The sequence below is a fragment of the Puma concolor genome, chromosome D3 (assembly GCF_028749965.1).
Source record: "Puma concolor isolate L17-30 chromosome D3, mPumCon1.1.hap2, whole genome shotgun sequence".
Classification (NCBI taxonomy): domain Eukaryota; kingdom Metazoa; phylum Chordata; class Mammalia; order Carnivora; family Felidae; genus Puma; species Puma concolor.
The window spans coordinates 15,882,803-15,900,123 of NC_141678.1; the positions used below are offsets into that span (position 1 = coordinate 15,882,803).

Sequence of the window (17,321 nt, forward strand, 5' to 3'; positions counted from 1 at the left end):
ACTCGTAGTCAACCTTCAAGACCCAACTCAAATGTTCCCTGTGAAGTCTTCTCTGACTCTCCTGGGTTCCCTCCCTGTCATTTCCCTTAGTACTTATATTTGGTTTTACTGAGTACTTAATTTTAACTTACAATTGTATCTCAGTGTATCAGGAACTCCTTTTGGCTAGATACAGCAATCTGAAAAATAGTAGCTTAAGAAAGATATTTATATTTCTTACAGATTAAAAAAGACCAGTCCACAGCTGGTATGGCTCCAAAAGGTCATCAGGAAACCTGCTTCCTTCTGTCTTTCTTTGCCATGATTCTCAGCATTACTTTACGATCTAAAATGGCTAGAATGCCAGCCATCACAGCCACATGCTAGGCTGGAAGCAGAAGAAAGTAGGTGAAGTAGGAAATTGCTCACTCCCAGCTGAATTGAAGCAATCTTTTCAGAAGCTCCATACAACATTTCTACTAAACTCTCATTGCCCAGAATTTAGTCACAGGGGCACACCTAGCTGCAAAGATGTTGGACAACAGGTCTAGTAAAGGCTTACCCTCACACACATAAAAGCACACACACACACACACACACACACACACACACACGTGCGTGCACGTGCACATATTTCTATTACTAAGGAAGAGGGGGGGGAAAGGAATGTGAGCTCCCTGCTGGTGTGGAACAATGACGTCTTATTCACCTTGAGCCTGGCACACTGCAGGTGCACAACAATGACCAGGAGATACGTTTCCACCAGATATCTATGTCCCAAAAAGAAAGTCTTTCTATTTCCACCTCCTCACCCTTCCCCTCTATTTATACATTATCCTCATCCCATTCGTCAGAGCCTTGACAAAAGTAGATTAATTTCCCAGACTTTCACTGCCTTCTAAAACCTTCTCAAATTTATTCTGAATTCATGAATCCTATTCTGAGAGACACCATTTGACCAAGGTCTAATTTCCAGGGCTGGCTGCATAATGAAGTCTTTGTGGAGGCAAATCACTGGAGACAGCAGGTTGTGGCCTCTCCATGGACTGATCCCCTCCCCAAATCAATGGCAAGGGGATTCTCGAGAAACCAAAGCCCAGGCCATTCCTGCTGCCAGTCTTGAAGCTCCCAGTCTTGGAACTGTAAGAGGAGAAACTCACTTAAATAGCAACCCAGAAAAGATGCATCCCACGGTGGCTAACGTTCCCCCAGAACCCAACCCCATACAACAAAAAGACCTCCTCCATTTTCCCCTAAAGAGGAAGGAATGAGTTTTGTCACTCAAGAGTGAGCTGTGTGGACAGGCTGTAGATGGAAGGTGGAGGACAGAAGTCAGAATTTTTTTTCTTTGGCGGTGTGATTTAGCACTCGAAAACACAGGATGCCATTGTCTGTGAGCAAAGGGTAGTGTCCTCTCCATTGCTCTGGGGACTCAGGACTGAGCAGGTTCCTCTGAGTGTGGGCATCCATTCCAGGACTGTCTTCCTCAGGGAAACCCTATTTTGTGTCACCTGCTCCCCTTCCAAACAAGTATCTTCTCCCAGGTAGCCATGAGGCGTAGATGTGGGCCTCCAAGCCCCCAGGCTTTATTCTAATTCATATGTAATCAAACTCAGGTACATGATGAATGGAGCCTGATTTTGGTTGGGCACCATACATTCCCAGACGCATTATCGGCAAGCAGAAAAAAAAATTTTTTTTTCGGTGCATTAAGTGAGCGAGGAGCCTTCTATATGATTCTCTAGGAAAGCTGCCTGACATGCCAGGTCACTAGGGTCATTTGCTGGTATCCACCCACCCCTAGGCTGGCTTGCTTGTGAGTGAGGGCAGGAGTGGGGGAGCAGTCAGATGTTGCTCCTTGGTTCTGAGGAGATGGGAAGAAAGTGGAGGAACCAGCTACAGGTGCCTTACTCATAGGCTTCTAGACACTCGCCAAGGATTCTGGGATGTGCAGCAGTAGGGGAGGTGGGTGTGACAAGACAACGAGGAAGATCAGATTCAGGTCAAATGGAATCATGCCCTCAAATTACTGGGAAGATAGATTACTTGAGAATGAAGAAGGTGGAGTAGAAAATGGCTGAATGAGGGTGTTGTTCACAGCCTAGATGGCTCCAAGGTCATTGAAGAGGAACGCCCTTGCCCTAAGCACCCACTGACTGCATTCATAAACAAGGCTGGATACAAATGGCCATAGCAAGCACTGGGCCTCACTCTTCTAGGTATGGCTTTTAAGACCTGCACTTGCGTTGACTACAGGCACCTGACAAAGGGTGAAAAGGGTCCCCACTGGCACTGTCCTCCTTCACTGAACCCCCAAATCTAGCTCAAGTTCTTCCAAATTCTTCCCTCTTTTTCTCTCCTTAGCCATCCACTTATTTACTCAGCAAATGCTGACTGAGAACCCTCGATGACAAGCACAGTGCCAGGTACTTGTAAATCTGTATCCATATAAAACATATAGGATTTCTACTGTCCCACTCCAAGTACAGTTCATTTTCTAATATTAGTTTCTCAGGGCTGCGTCATGAAGTACCATGAACCAGAAGGCTGAAAACAACAGGAATTTATTGTCTTACACAGTTCTAGAGGCTGGAATCCAAAATCAGGGTGTCATGGGGCTATGCTTCCTCCAGAACCTGTAGGTGGGGAATCTTCCTTGCCTCTTCTAGCTTCTGACAGTAGCTGGCAACCCTCAGCTCTTGGCTCTAGATGCACTGTCAATCCAATCTGCCTCTGCCATCACAGGCCATCCTCTCCCTGAGTGTCTGTCCCCTCTTGCTATAAGGACACCAGTCATATTGGATTAAGACGCCACTCCACTGCAGTGTGACCTCATCTTAACTTAACTAATTATACCTGCAATGTCTCTGTTTCCAAACAAGAATGTGAATAGTTCACGTTCTGAGATACTGGGTGATTAGGACATCCACATATCTTTTGGGAAGACACACTTCAACCCCTAACAGTCAGGTACAAACATGTATTTCTACACTATAGAAAACAGCAACAACATTAAGTATGCAGGGAAAAGTCCACTAGAGGCAGGAGAAATGGGGCAGCCCGAGCGTGCACGCCTGCCCAATGGCCACCGGCAGCGTGCAGCAAGAATGAACCCCATCTCAGAGTCTTTTACAGGGGAGCGGGTGGTCTGGATTTTTATGTGAAACCTTCCAGTTTGAAAAGCTGGGCATCTGCATCAAATCAAACAAAACCTGTGAGCTAGATTCAGCCTGTGGGTCACCAGGTTGCCACATCAGGTCTGTGGGATCAGAGAGGGTTTCCTGAACGAGACGATTTCTTCTGAGAATTAGAAACCGTTTTGTCTCTGGCTACACTAGAGTTTAAGGTCGGGGAGGGGAGTGAGATGAGACAGGAGAGAAAACAAGCAGCCAGACCCTGCAAAGCCTGAGAGGCCACTTGGAGGAAATGTGGATGCTGTCCAGAAGGAAAACGATGAGTCAGTCACTGGTTGTAAGCAGGGAGATAACACCGGGTGTATAACCTGCCAAACGCTGTGGGCTGCCTAGACCCCGATCTACCCTCTCCAGCTCCCCACACCCAGAAGCGGAGGGGATACCAGCCCCGCCTGCCCTCTGGACAATGACCTCTCATGTTCCCATCAGATCTGCAGAAGCTCCTGGAGATGGTTCGGGAAGATGCCCGGAGGACAGTCATAATGGAAAATGGGATGCACAAGAAAGCGCCCAGGTATTGTTCTCTTGACCCCTGGGGCAAATACAGGATATCAGAATAACAGTGATAACATTAGCCACAGCAGTTCTGAATCCTTAATATTTTCTCTGTGACAAGCACTGAGCTGTGTACTTTGTTCATGTATGTCACCTCCCTGGGTTCTTACAACAACCCTCTAAGGAAGATACTGTGGTCTTTATTTTACAAATGAGAAAATGAGGCTCAGAGAGGCTAAGTAACTTGTTCAAGGTCACCCAGCCAACGACGGTAAGGGCACAAAACCTTCTAATTCCAAAAAGCATCCTCTTAACCACCATGCTACCCTGCTTCCCAGGAGTTGTAAGGTTATTCATCCACTCTTTTACTGAATATTTATGACCATGTATAGACTAGGTACTAATTATTACAGGAAGCATTGTAAAAGGGAAGCTCGGACTAAGAGGGTGAATACTAGGGAAATGTGATCTAGTCTGGGATGTGGATGAGGATCAGAGAAGTTCCCTCCAAGGAAGAGACTATAAGAGATTGTGGATGAGGCATGAAAAAGAGCTACCCAGGGGCGCCTGGGTGGCGCAGTCGGTTAGGCGTCCGACTTCAGCCGGGTCACGATCTCGCGGTCCATGAGTTCGAGCCCCGCGTCAGGCTCTGGGCGGATGGCTCGGAGCCTGGAGCCTGTTTCCGATTCTGTGTCTCCCTCTCTCTCTGCCCCTCCCCCGTTCATGCTCTGTCTCTCTCTGTCCCAAAAATAAATAAACGTTGAAAAAAAAAAAAATTAAAAAAAAAAAAAAAAAAGAAAAAGAGCTACCCAGCCAAAGTTTGGGGGGGCGGGGTGAGGAGACAGATGAACATTTCAGGCAGCACATGTGCAAACATGGTGAGGAGGGACCATGGCACCTTCAAGGACTGAAGTGCGGCCAGAATGGGATGGAGAGAGGCATCAGTCTGTCTGGGGACCTCAGAGGCCACTTCCAGGATTCTGGTTTCCACCCTAAGAGACTGGCGAGACTGGCTCGTGGCGCTGCACTTGAAGCTGAAGTGTCCTCCTCCTGGCGGGAAGCCTTATCCACGGGACTTCCGACCTCGAAAAGCCTCAGAGAGCAGGCAAGCTAGAGCTGGAGTTCCCTTCCCAAGTACAGATCCTTCTGAGTAAGCAAATGACTTCCTGAAAATAAATGACACACTGGAAGAGGTTCTTCATCGCTTTCAGCCTACTGGGATGCCGGCTATGACTTATTGGTTATTGTTATTACCATAATTACAGTTCACTGAGCACTTTCACATGCATCACACCCGCCACTGCTTGCTAAAGACGAATTTGTCTGCTGCTGCCTCAACTGGCATCGGGGCTCAGAGGGTGGCACTTGGGAGGCATCCAGAGACAATGCCAGCCCTTCAGGCCCTGGCCACTGTTACTGATTTATCAGCGTTGGAGACAGACGCTAATGATGAAGCATCAGCTCCCCGGGTCTCTCTCCTTTGTAAGGACTCATGGCATGAACACTGGCATTGGAGGCAGACTGACATGCATCTGAAACCCGGAACAGGTCAATGTAGCCTTTCTCTAAACCTCAGTTTTCTCGTCTATAGGATGAGACTGTGTGGCCTCGAAGCGTTGGCCTTGGAACCAAGGAGGCTAGGGTCAATCTCCATCCCCATAATTTAATTGCTGTGTGATGTCGAGCAAGTTGCTTCACCTCTCTGAGCCTGATTCCAATTCTGTAAAGTGAGACTCATTAACAACCTACCTCAAAGAGATGTAGTGAGAACTACATAGCCTTATCTTTGTAAAATATTATACTTGTGGAAATAATGTCTATTTCAATGAGAATTAGCTGAAATAATGCATTTAACATATTAATATTAGCACCTGCCTAGCATATCGTAAGCATTCAATACATGATGACCACCGTGATGGTGTTGGTGGTACTTTTGTTTCACACGTGGCGTCCCACAGAATCTTCGCAGCATGTTGCTGAGGCGGGTGTATTGACAGCTACCCATTACCAACGCCCCACCACACGGATGGAGAAGAAGGGCGATGACTGACATGCATAAGGTCCTCAAAAGACAGAACCACGCGAGAACACAAAACTCACCGCGTGGCCTCTGTGTTCACTTCAGTGATACAATAACCATGGTTACAAGAGCGAGAACCTGTTGAGATGTCCCATCTTCAACTCCTCTGGGAGAAAAATCTCCCTAATCTCTCCCTGAGGCAGCAGATATTGGAGGCTTCTCTTTAGAGCTGTAGAGAGACAGTTAAGAAAAGCTGCACATTTTCTTTTGTCCTCCTCGCTTTAGAATCTGGATTGCTTTTTCAATTTAGGCCCCACATCTGTTCCCAGCAGGGATGACAGAGAATTCTGGGGTTTTTAAGAACCCCTAAAAGCCAACTGGATCAGCCCCCAGCCTCAAAGCCAGACTGCCCTCTGGCCATCTTAGTCCTGTTCAGGCTGCTGTAACAAAAATGCCGCAGACGGGGTGGCTTACAAACAATAGGTATTTATTCGTCACAGCTCTGGAGGCTGGGAAGTCCAAGATCAAGGTTCCAGCTGAGTCGGTGTCTGGCAAGGGCCTTCCCCATAGATGGCAGTCCTTGTCACAGATGGCTGTCTTCTCACTGTAACCTTGCATGGGGGAAGGGAGGGGCTTCTTTTGTAAGGGTTTGTAAGAAACCCTGGGGTTTCTTTTGTAAGGGTGCTAATTCCAATCTTGAGGGCTCTGACTTCATGAGCTAATCATCTCACAAATGCCCCCACCTCCTAATACCCTCACCTTGGGGATTAAGATTTCAACAGATGAGTTCAGGGGGATGCAAACATTCAGACCATAACATCACCTAGGAAGATGACCTTTTCTTAAAACTCTGCCAGCAGTATTTCCTTTAAAAAAATTTTTTTTAATGTTTATTATTTTTGAGAGACAGACAGAAGGGAGTGGGGGAGGGGCAGAGAGAGAGGGAGCCACAGAATCCGAAGCAGGCTCCAGACTCTGAGCTGTCAGCACAGAGCCTGAAGTGGGGCTCGAACCCACAAACCACGAGATTATGACCTGAGCTGAAGTCAGATGCCCAACCAACTTAGCCACCCAGGCGCCCCTAGCAGTATTTTCTAAGTGTCTCTGGGGATCAGAATCAGCTGGATCCTTGTTAAAAATACAAATTTTTAGTCTTCATCTCAGAACCACTGAATCGGAATCTCCAGAGGAAACTTTATTTTTTAACAAGCACTCCAAGTGAACACTATTTCACAGTATGTTGAGAAATTCTAAGGTTTCAAAATGTGCTCTCTGCACACCAGTTATCAGAAGTGTGTGTGTGTGTGTGTGTGTGTGTGGTTTTTAAATGCAACTTCTGGGGCCTCGCTCCAGGCCTAACATACCCAAATCTCTGGGAGTATGGCTCTGTATTAGCAGCAATCTCTCCAGGTCTCCAGGTGATTCCTATGCCCCATAAAGTCTAAGGATCCCTGCTCTCGAAAGAGAATCCTCCCACAGATACTGACTGCCTCCAGGGCACCGTATGTTGAAGGCCTTATTAAGAGACTCATCTTGCTTTGCAGTATCTTGTCAATGCTCAAACAAACCAACAGTGATTCTGCCTATAAAGACGTGCAGACCACCCGCAAATCAAGGTAGGAGACACCCCACAGTTATAGGGACCATTGCGGAGATGCCCCTTACCAGACTATAGAAGGTGGGGCAGGGAGGAGGGACTTTTTCCGTCTTCATTAGAAATAAGCTTCTTAATTCCTGCGGGCGGGGGGGGGGGGGGGGCGGGGGGTATCCAGGTGTCTCTCCCCACATCCCAAAATGAATATCATAAAGTTAAAAATCTTCCTGTAGTAGAGGGATATGAAGCAAGGAGGATGTGTTACAGGACTGCCCTTTCCCTCTTTACTTGAGCAACTTGTAATGAGGGAAGGGAGGTCTGCCCCCATTTCATTTATTCATCTGAAATATACTCATCAATCCCCATGTGTGCCAGAAACCGTGCTAGGTTTGGAGGGATTCAACAGTCTGCTATCATAAATCTCACTATCTGGACTGAAGCTGTAACTTTTTCATGTGCCACGGACCCTCTGGCAGTCTGAGGACTCCTTTCAGAAAAATGCCTTTAAGTCCGTGCTGTAAATAACAAAAGTTTACAAAGAAATCTGTAGTAATACAGATTATGACATTACAACCAAATGTGGGATATAGTAACCTATGAGCTTCTTTAGCAGTGAGTTATATAATAAGACTTAGCACATCTTTTTTTTTTTTTTTTTTAATTTTTTTTTTTTCAACATTTATTTATTTTTGGGACAGAGAGAGACAGAGCATGAACGGGGGAGGAGCAGAGAGAGAGGGAGACACAGAATCGGAAACAGGCTCCAGGCTCTGAGCCATCAGCCCAGAGCCCGACGCGGGGCTCGAACTCACGGACCGCGAGATCGTGACCTGGCCGAAGTCGGACGCTTAACCGACTGCGCCACCCAGGCGCCCCAAGACTTAGCACATCTAATAACTACTATAATTTTAGATTAGTGCTGAGTATAAATGATCTTTCAAAATATCTGCCACAATTGTGATGCAAGGTGCAAATACATGCGATTTCCATTCCTGCTAAAGGCTAGTTGAAATAAAGATGTGACCTTTTTTCCATCTGCATTCATGGGCTCCTTGAATCCTGCCTTTGGTTAAGAATCACTGGTCTAATGGGAGAGCCATGTCTTTATTAAATAATCCCACAGAGTTAGCCATATAATCATGACTATGGAAAGTGTTCTAAAGGAAAAGTAAGGAGGATTGGGTGATTGTTGAACACCAGGGGCCCAAAACTGAGTTTGACATTTAAGCTGAGACCTGAAGAAAAGAAGACTTAGCTAGCCTATGGCTGGGATAGATGGGAATCGTGTTCCAAGAAAAATGAATAGCATGTACAAAGAGCCTGAGACAGGAGGAAGCATAGAGGCATTGAGCAGAAATCAGTATGGCTGAAACTCAAGGAGGGCCAAGGAAAAGGGAGATAGAGACAGGCAAAGGGTCCTTTGTTATTTACTTCTGTTCGCTTGTTTATCACAGTGAATGCCACTACTTCCCTCACCTCCCACGTCCCCCGAGTCACACTATCAGCCCTAGAAAAGAAGAGAGCCACCTTCCAGACCATCAGGAGGAAGATCAAAGCCAACCCACTCTCCCAAAGAATGTATCTGCAGGGGTTGGGGCTGCTGGTTGGAATCCAAACACAAGGGTTTCTGGGTACTACTCCTGGGGCCTGCATCCCAGTAAGGTGGGATAAGGGCTCAATCCATCACCTACCAGGGCTAAGACCTCTAGATCCAGTCCCCTGAGCCTCTGGGGAAAAGCAGCAAAGGTCAGGACCTTTCCTGCGGAGAGGGGTTTGGGAAGTGGCAGGACTACCTAAAGAAGTTCCAGGCACTACAGGGCCAGAAGGGAAGGGTCAGCAGCACATCACAGGGATAAGAAAAACAGGGTTATTCTCTAGAACCACACAGATAAGGCAATCAAGTAAGTCTTCCAAGCATTTTGTAGAAACAAAGGGAGACAGGGCAAGAGAGAAGGTGAGAAACACTGATGCTGAAGGACCAGACCACTAAAGTAGGACACAAGAGAAGGTGCAGGGGAGGGACAGGCATGCACAATGGAGCTTCACCCCTTCTAGAAACTCTGACCAGGCAAAGTCACAGGAGGGAGTAGCCACTCAAGGAATTAAATCAGCCCATACCTGGGAAGGGTTCAATGTCATGAGAGCTGACTGATCACAGATGAGGACACTGATGATCCCAAGCTGAGTTGCTTGCCCACAGACTAGGAGCTGGTGGTGCCAGGGATGGGCTCTGGAGCCAGCTCTGTCTGCCTCCAAAATCAAGTGAAGTGAGTGTTCAGCTCAGAGTCCAGTTTAGAGAAGACAATCCTTGAATGAAGAAGCAGTCTGGGTTTGGGAAAATCGACATCATGACTAGAAAGACTTGACTATCCCTTCCCCAAATCTGCACTCATCCCCAGCTTACATGCCAATTGGTGTAGAGAGAAAAACGGAAGGGCCCCAAGTGAACTTGTCCTCCAGAAGGAAAGATCAATTTTGTACAGATGAAACTGGGATCCAGAAAATATGTCATCCTGACAATATGCAGAGACAGAAGGTCAAAGTCAGACTACAAGACTCAGAGCAGGCAGAACTTGCTGTAGACCATGAAACGGGGTTGTATTTGAGAAAGTGGAGAAGAAACAAGAAGGACCCTCCAGGCAGAGGACATGGGTAGAAGCAAGGGCCAATATACACTGAGAACAATATACACTGAGTTCTATGACTGGTCCTTTGATTAGAGCCACTTCCCTTACCCGAATTCTGGAGGCTAGCAGGTGTCATAGGAGCCCCGAAGACACCCTTTCTGTGAAAAGCAGGCTCCAGGCAACTTGAAACCATCCCTTTGTGTTTCAGTGAAAGATCTAGCAATACAAGTGGAGAAAGCCACACTCTGCTCATCCAGAAGAAGTCTAAAAGGTAAGCCAGATGGGCAGCGGAACAAACTGGCCAAAGGGACTATGGTAATCACATCCTCTATCTTCCCAGGGGTATGGAAACAACCCAATGCAGACCAGACTCCCCAAAGTCATACACATTGCTTAAAGACAAGGGTTGCCCAGGGAAAGGGACTCATGGCCAAGGTGCCAACGCAGACAACGGCAAAAAATTCCTCCTCTGTGCCAGGCACTGGGTGAAGCATTCTATATTCACCATCATGCTTATTCCTCAAAACCAATCCTATGAGGCAGGAGTGTTATCCCATTCTACAGAGGAGCAAACTGAAACCTGGCCAGGTGAGATGTCTTGCCCGAGGCCACATAGCTAAGTAGTGGTACTGGAGTTTGAACTGGAGTCTCCCAGCTCCAAATTCCATTTTCATCTCACTGTCCTTAACATTCACTGGGCTCAGGTGACCGGATGTCTCCCTGTGGACTTATTTAATAAAGCCTGAACCACCAGCTCGATATTGGGAAGATCTGTCCTTCCTATATCCAGGGGAATGCTGAGAGAAGCATTCCACTGCAGAACACCTTGGGGCCCAGGGAGTGCCACATCATGGGTCTGATCTTGCACCCTGTCCCCTAAGCCCTTCTTATCTGTGTCTACAGCCGTACCAACCGGGACATTATCCAGTGCAAGAGTGGCGTGTGCAACACCATGAGGGCAAAGTTTTACAGCGTGGCCCAGGAAGCTGGCTTCTGTCTTCAGGACAAGATGGAAATCCTCATGAAGTAAGGGCACACATATATCCCTTCCTCCAAAGGACATTCATCTAGTACCCACCATATGCCCACTGATGCCAGGTGCTGGGGCTTAGCAGGGAGTAAGGACATATTTCCTGCCCTCAGGGAGCTTACTGTCTCCTGGAAAATATGGGCAGAAACAAATAACTAAATTTATAAATATATAGGTACAAATTATAATCATTGCTATACAGGAAGAGACAGGGTACTATGAGACAGAGAAACCATGAGGAACTAATTTAGGTCGGGTAATCCAGGAGGACTTCTCTAAGGAGGTGACTTCAGGCTGAGCTTTGACAGATGAGGAGGAGCTGATGATGTACACCAGCAGCAGGCTAAGTACATACAAAGCTCCAAGTCAGGAAGGGACATGGAAAATTTGCAGAGGAGAGAGAAGTGGGGAGTGAGAACTGCATTATGCACAGCCATGAATGCCACACTTAAGACTTGGAACTTGATTTTAAGAGCACCAGTGGGCTACTGGAAGCCTCTCTTTCCTATGCTGACAACCCAGTAACTGTCTCCCTTCCCAGCCTACCCCTTGACTGCGGTGACCATTCACCCCCAACTCATCCATTCGATGAAAGTTGCACGGCCACCCTGTGCTCTATCACCCTTTCAGTATGGAGGCGTTAGGGTTCAGGGCCACCGTTTCAGAGATGACTTGTCTCCGCCTTCTGGGAGCCCCCAGGCTAGTGAAGAATCCAGACAAGTAACCAGACAACGACCAGACAGGCTGATGACAGCCAACATGAGAGTGAGCAGGGGGGCTAAGGGAACACAGGGGAAGGATGTCTTGCCTAGCTTGAGGCAGCAACCGGAAATGTCTTCCTGGAGGAAACAACATCTTCTGTTTCATAAAAATTGGTGAGATTTCCAGAGCACCTGATATGTACCCACGAGCTTTGTATTCATCACTGAGTCCTTACAACAATCCTAGGAAATAGGTGCTGTTATTAGACCCATTTTATGGATGAGAAAAGTGGGCTCAGAAATGTCTTCTCAAGACAAGGTCACCCAGTGGTTAAGTAGTAAAGATGGAATTTGAACCCAGAGAGTCACACACAAAGTGGGAAGGAGGGACAGGAGCTCCAGGGAAAAGCAACAGCAAAGTCTCAAAGGCCAGAAGGGGCACAGGGGACCAGGAACTGCCATTAGTCAGGTGTGGCTGGGGTTCAGGTTGCTTTCAAGGTAACCAGAGAGACAGAGGCCAGATCATAAAAGGTCTTGCTAGCCCAGCTATAGAGGTTGAACTTTATCTCAGAACTTTGTTCATGAGCTAAAGCATAAAATGCTGAGCTGGAAAATGCTGTCGAGACTGAATAATCCAGAGCCTTACAGGGCAAGTTACTCAGGGAACCTTATTCCAAGTAAAACTAAAAGCCATTGAAAGTCATATATAGGTGAATGCACTGGTTACAGTTACAATGCAAAGTCTCCTTAGAGAGCTAGGGCATATGCCCAAAACAGTAAGAGGAGTGGAGAAGAGAGGAACCAACCTGAGTTAAACACCTACTGTGCATCTGGCACTAAGCTCCGCACTTCGCACACATTGTATCACTTAATCCTCACCTCTGAGAGCTAGGACCATTATTATCTTCCATTTTACAGATTAGAAAGCTGTGTAAATACAATATAAAGTAGGGAGAGAATGATAAAAGGTGACTGGCTTTCACAAGAAAAGAGCGTTTCAGGACCTTGGAGAGAGCTGTGTCATCTTGTGGCCTGAGTCACATTGTAAACTGAAGAGTGAGAGGGCTGAGGACTTCATAGAGAAAAAGGTGTTTAAGTCAGATCTCAAAGGGCAACTGGGATGGATAAAGAAGAAGGGGGTCTGATCTTCTTCTTTTTCATACATCCTGTGATGCAGGCGCCAAGAAGAGAGAGGTCTCCAGAAGTTCCATTCTTTTGTCTTTGTCTCCAATTTTAAAAAGGATATAGCAAAAATGAGGCATCAAGTCTCCATGATAAAAGGAGATGCAAAAGAAATTGCAGACCACTGGTAAAGATCCCCGGAGTCAGATAAGATGGTCTTTGATGGGGGAAGAGGGAAGGGGAAAGGGGCTGTTGTTGGAAAATCACATTTGATCAAGACAATTCTTGGCCATAGACAGGCTGTCAGGCAAGAACCCCTCAGTTCCTGAACCACAGACAATCCAACAACTGTATTCTCCATATTTATTTTCGGTCTGGATCAGACTATCAAATATGGACTAATTTGCCAGCCTCTTGGAAAATGCAGATGAGGCAAACCACATGAAAATTCCTACAGATTGTGAGGTTTATGGGGCAATCCCTACATTCTCCAAATAAGTTGACCCTTTAAGGATATAAAACCAGGAAGGCATATCCTAGAAACACTGTGCCCCAGCATGGGGTTATAATATAAATACAAGAAAAAACAACATGGACTGAGCAGTTACTGGGTGGCAGACACTAACCTAAGAAATTTTCCTACCTTATTTATTTTATTCCCCACAAAAATCCTGAAAGTTACATATTAATACCCACTTTGTAAACAAGGAAACCGAAAGATTTAAACCCCTGTCTGACCCCAGTCTCTATGCTCATCTAAGATACAGAATTAGAGTCTGCCATGCACCCCATCATGGCAGGGTGAGTAAATCAAGATCTCAGAGTAAGATGAGAAAGTCTAAGCATGTACCCAGGATCCTTTCCATGATTTTAATAATGTAGAATGGGAACTTACAAGGAGACACAAATAAATATATGAATCTATACCACAAAATATAAAATACAAAGCAATACAAGTAGCCCAAAGTACACGGTAAATGATCAGTTTCTTCTTCAAATTTCTCTACAATTGATTCATCTATATGGGGGGGGGGGGACCTTTTTTCTTTTTTAAAAAAAATTTTAATGTTTATTTATTTTTGAGAGAGAGAGAAAGCAGAGTGTGAAGAGGGGCGGGGAGAGGCAGAGAGAGGGAGACACAGGCTCCAGGCTCTGAGCTGTCAGCACAGAGCCTGACATGGGGCTGGAACTCATGAACTGTGAGTTCATGACCTGAGCTGAAGCTGGACGCTTAACCGACTGAGCCATCCAGGTGCCCCACCTTTTTTTTTTAAAGAGATGCCATCTCCTGCCTTAAACCCTGGTCACACCTGAACCACCTCCAGGTAGGAATCTACCTTGTTCCCACCATCTCAAGAATGGATTACCAAACCACCCTCAGACTGCTGCAGCATTCAGAAATGTTTTCTAAACCTGCTGAAACACACAAAGCTGTGGTCCAAGCTTACTCACTATCAGAGACATAGAAAATACACACACACTTCCCCTTCCTCCTCTCCCTCCTCTTCCCTTTTCCCCCTCCCCCTCCTCCTCTTCCATCTTGTGTTTAAGAGCCCCTTGCATCCTGGCAGGTATCCCACAGATATGCCCATGTCCTCCTGGCCTGATTAGCCCTCAAAAGAGAAGCATCCAAAATCTCAGTGCCCCTTCCTTCCTTCTAGCTTTTCACATTGTCTGCTTGATAGAAAAATCATAAATGCTTTAAAGCATGCCCTTAATTTGTTTTTTTAATGAGATGCAAATCATGCTCCAGCTTTTACTACCCCTAAAAAAATAAAAAGACTTGCCTGATCTGTGGGCTGTTTACATTTCGGATGGAGGCAAGCCTCCCAGGTGAAGACGTGCTGCCCTGGAGATATTACATGAGTGGTAGAAAGAGAAAGTGGGGGTGGAAGCTCTAAGATACTCAGACCCACCTCCCATCAGGTTCCTAACTGGCTCTCTCTTCTTGGGACTGGGAACTGAAGGTACTTTGATCTGCTGTCCAAACTCCCCAAAGATCTGAAGAATTTCCGCCCTGTCAAAAAGATCCTGGCGAAACTACAGAAGTTTGGGGAAAACCTAGACCTCAGGATCAGGCCCCATGTCCTCCTGAAAGTGCTACAAGACCTGAGAATCTGGGAACTGTGCTCTCCGGACATCGCTGTGGCTATTGAGGTAACTACTGTGTCCTTTCCCGTCCTCACTGTGCCTCCAGTGTCCTCATTCAGTCATCTCTCAACATCCAGGCACCATTTAAGTGCTGCACACACAATTAAAAAGACATAAGGTCTCTGCCTTCACGGAGCTCATCATCTAACAGGCGAGGGATTATCACATGACCTTGGTGGTTTCAAATCCAGGGGACATTATAGTCTATGTAAATGGTGCCCCCTGGGGAAACTTGGAGGCTTTGGAGACACATCAGTAAAGGGACACATGAATAAAGGAACTGGCGATCTTAAGAAGAAGCACGCTAAATCTGGCCCGTGAAACAGCAGCATAGACCTCACCTGTGTGCTTATTAGAAATCTGGAATCTCAGGCTTTAAACCAATGCAGAACCTACATGTAAATGAGATCCCAGGTGATTTGTATGCACAATAAAGTTTAAGGAGCACTGATTTAAGGTAAATGTACAGCGGACCTATCTTAACTAGGATGAGTGGGGAAGGTGACTTTTAAGCTGAAACAGAACTTGACTTGTGTGAGGGACTCCTAGGCAGTCAATAGGTTGGGGAGGAAGCAAGCAAGGAGGTGCAAGGATATAAGGGGACTGCTCAGTCTGTGCAGACTTTTGAAAGTCAAGTTAAGGATTTAAGTCTTCATCTTGAGGCTGCAGGGAAGCCACTGAATGGTTTTTAATGATAGTATATCATCACTACCCACTCTAGACATTCCTAGGGCATCAAAAGCTATCAGCAAATAGGAGGAGAGGGAGGGATTCCATCCTAAGGTATTAATAGAGATTAACAGAGTGACTTCCTTAATTTCACCCCATGGCATATGTACATTTTCACAGGGCTTTCAATGTCTCAAGATAAAGATGGGACTCTAGTGGTGGAATTCTCAGTCCTCTGGGTGTTTTCATGCCAGACTGGCGCTCCCACAGGCTGACCTGGGTGATTATATGTGGGTGCAAGGTGAGGAGTCCAGGGATGGGGGATAACCCTGTGGACAAATCCCTAGGTCCAGACTCTACTCCCCATATCTTGTGAAGCTCCTTCAGGAAGGACTGGTAGGCTAGTCCAAAACTAACTCGAGGGTAACTCTCCACTCCCCACTTGCCAATTATGGAGTCCACTTTCCACCTGCCAGCTATGGGGGTATAGAAGAGGCAATCTCTGAGTGGGTAAGATAAAGGGGGTATGGATGCTCCCCCATTCTCTGAGGTGAGTTCACCACCCTGGCTAGTAAAATTTAGCATGTTCCTCTCTCAGTGAGAACATCACAGAATGTGGGGGTCTCTTAATCCTAGAGCCTATATGAAATTCTACATTTTGTATCTTAAACCTTTCCTGGAAGCAAGTTATCATCAGTTCTCAAAGAAGGCTACAAACCAAAAAAAGTATAAGGACAAATGACTTTTTAAAAAGATATTAAAGTAAGACAGAAAGAAAAATGCAGACAGCTGGGTTTTCCTGCTCTCCCCAAATTTCTCTGGGTCAACAGTGACAAAAAGGGGCTTAGTCTGATGAACCAGGAAGCTGGAAAGGTGTTCTTTTCTTGAGAGAACAACCCCCATCACGATGCTCCAGGCATTATGAGTATGTGCATGGTTAAAGGTATCCTGGAGCCACCAACCTCAATCACACATATTCTAGGATCTTGGAGGTGGGGCAGGAAAGGGAGTCTAGCTTTCAGACCAAATCTCAGGTTGCCACTGTGTTTTCCTCACAGTTTGTACGTGAACACATCATCCATATGTCTCAAGAGGATTATATCAACTGGCTGCAGAACCGGATCAATATCCCCATCCGATCCCACAGTCTCCGGACATAGACTGGGCCTGGGTCAACCAGCTGTCCCAGTGGAGGAGAACTAGACTACACAGTATCCTTGCTTCCTATCCGGGTTCTTCCTTCCTATCTACTCTCATGGATACCCACTAGAATATATGAGACTGACTTCCGGCAACATTCTAGAGGGAGATACTCCCTGGTGGAAACTCCTCTGAACCTCACACCCCGCCTCAAACTCCCAGTGTCTGTTCCTCATTGGTCCAGTCTGACTCTACCCACTCCCTCTCCAAATTCCTTTACCTTACTCCTCTTCCTCAAATTCTGGCTAATAAAATGGAGCTGAATATTTGGTGTCTGGCTGGGAAAGAGTTGGAGCTGTGGAATTTGGGTGTGATATTCAGATCCTAATAATGACCACAGTTACCATTTATTGAGCTTTCATTATGCAATAGGCCCCCAGTGTTGGGTGAAATTTTATTGCCTGATAATATCATTTATGTTTTTTAATGTTTATTTATTTTTGAGAGAGAGAGCGAGAGGGAACGCTCCAAAGTGGGGGAGGGGTGGAAAGAGAAAGGGAGACACAGAATCCAAAGCAGGCTCCAGGCTCTGAGCTGAC

At 46.3% G+C, this 17,321-nt stretch overlaps 1 protein-coding gene across 1 annotated transcript in view; it reads left to right on the plus strand.

The window, feature by feature from the left end:
• Positions 1–17,048, plus strand: part of CCDC60 (coiled-coil domain containing 60) — a 162,512-nt gene extending 145,464 nt beyond the window's left edge. The window contains exons 8-14 of the mRNA XM_086681812.1: positions 3,603–3,687; positions 7,233–7,304; positions 10,118–10,180; positions 10,813–10,935; positions 12,818–12,949; positions 14,730–14,919; positions 16,641–17,048. Coding sequence (XP_086537938.1) covers positions 3,603–3,687; positions 7,233–7,304; positions 10,118–10,180; positions 10,813–10,935; positions 12,818–12,949; positions 14,730–14,919; positions 16,641–16,742 — 767 coding nt within the window. The 3' untranslated portion in view covers positions 16,743–17,048. The remainder of the gene's footprint in view (positions 1–3,602; positions 3,688–7,232; positions 7,305–10,117; positions 10,181–10,812; positions 10,936–12,817; positions 12,950–14,729; positions 14,920–16,640) is intronic.
• The last annotated feature ends 273 nt before the right edge of the window (positions 17,049–17,321 follow it).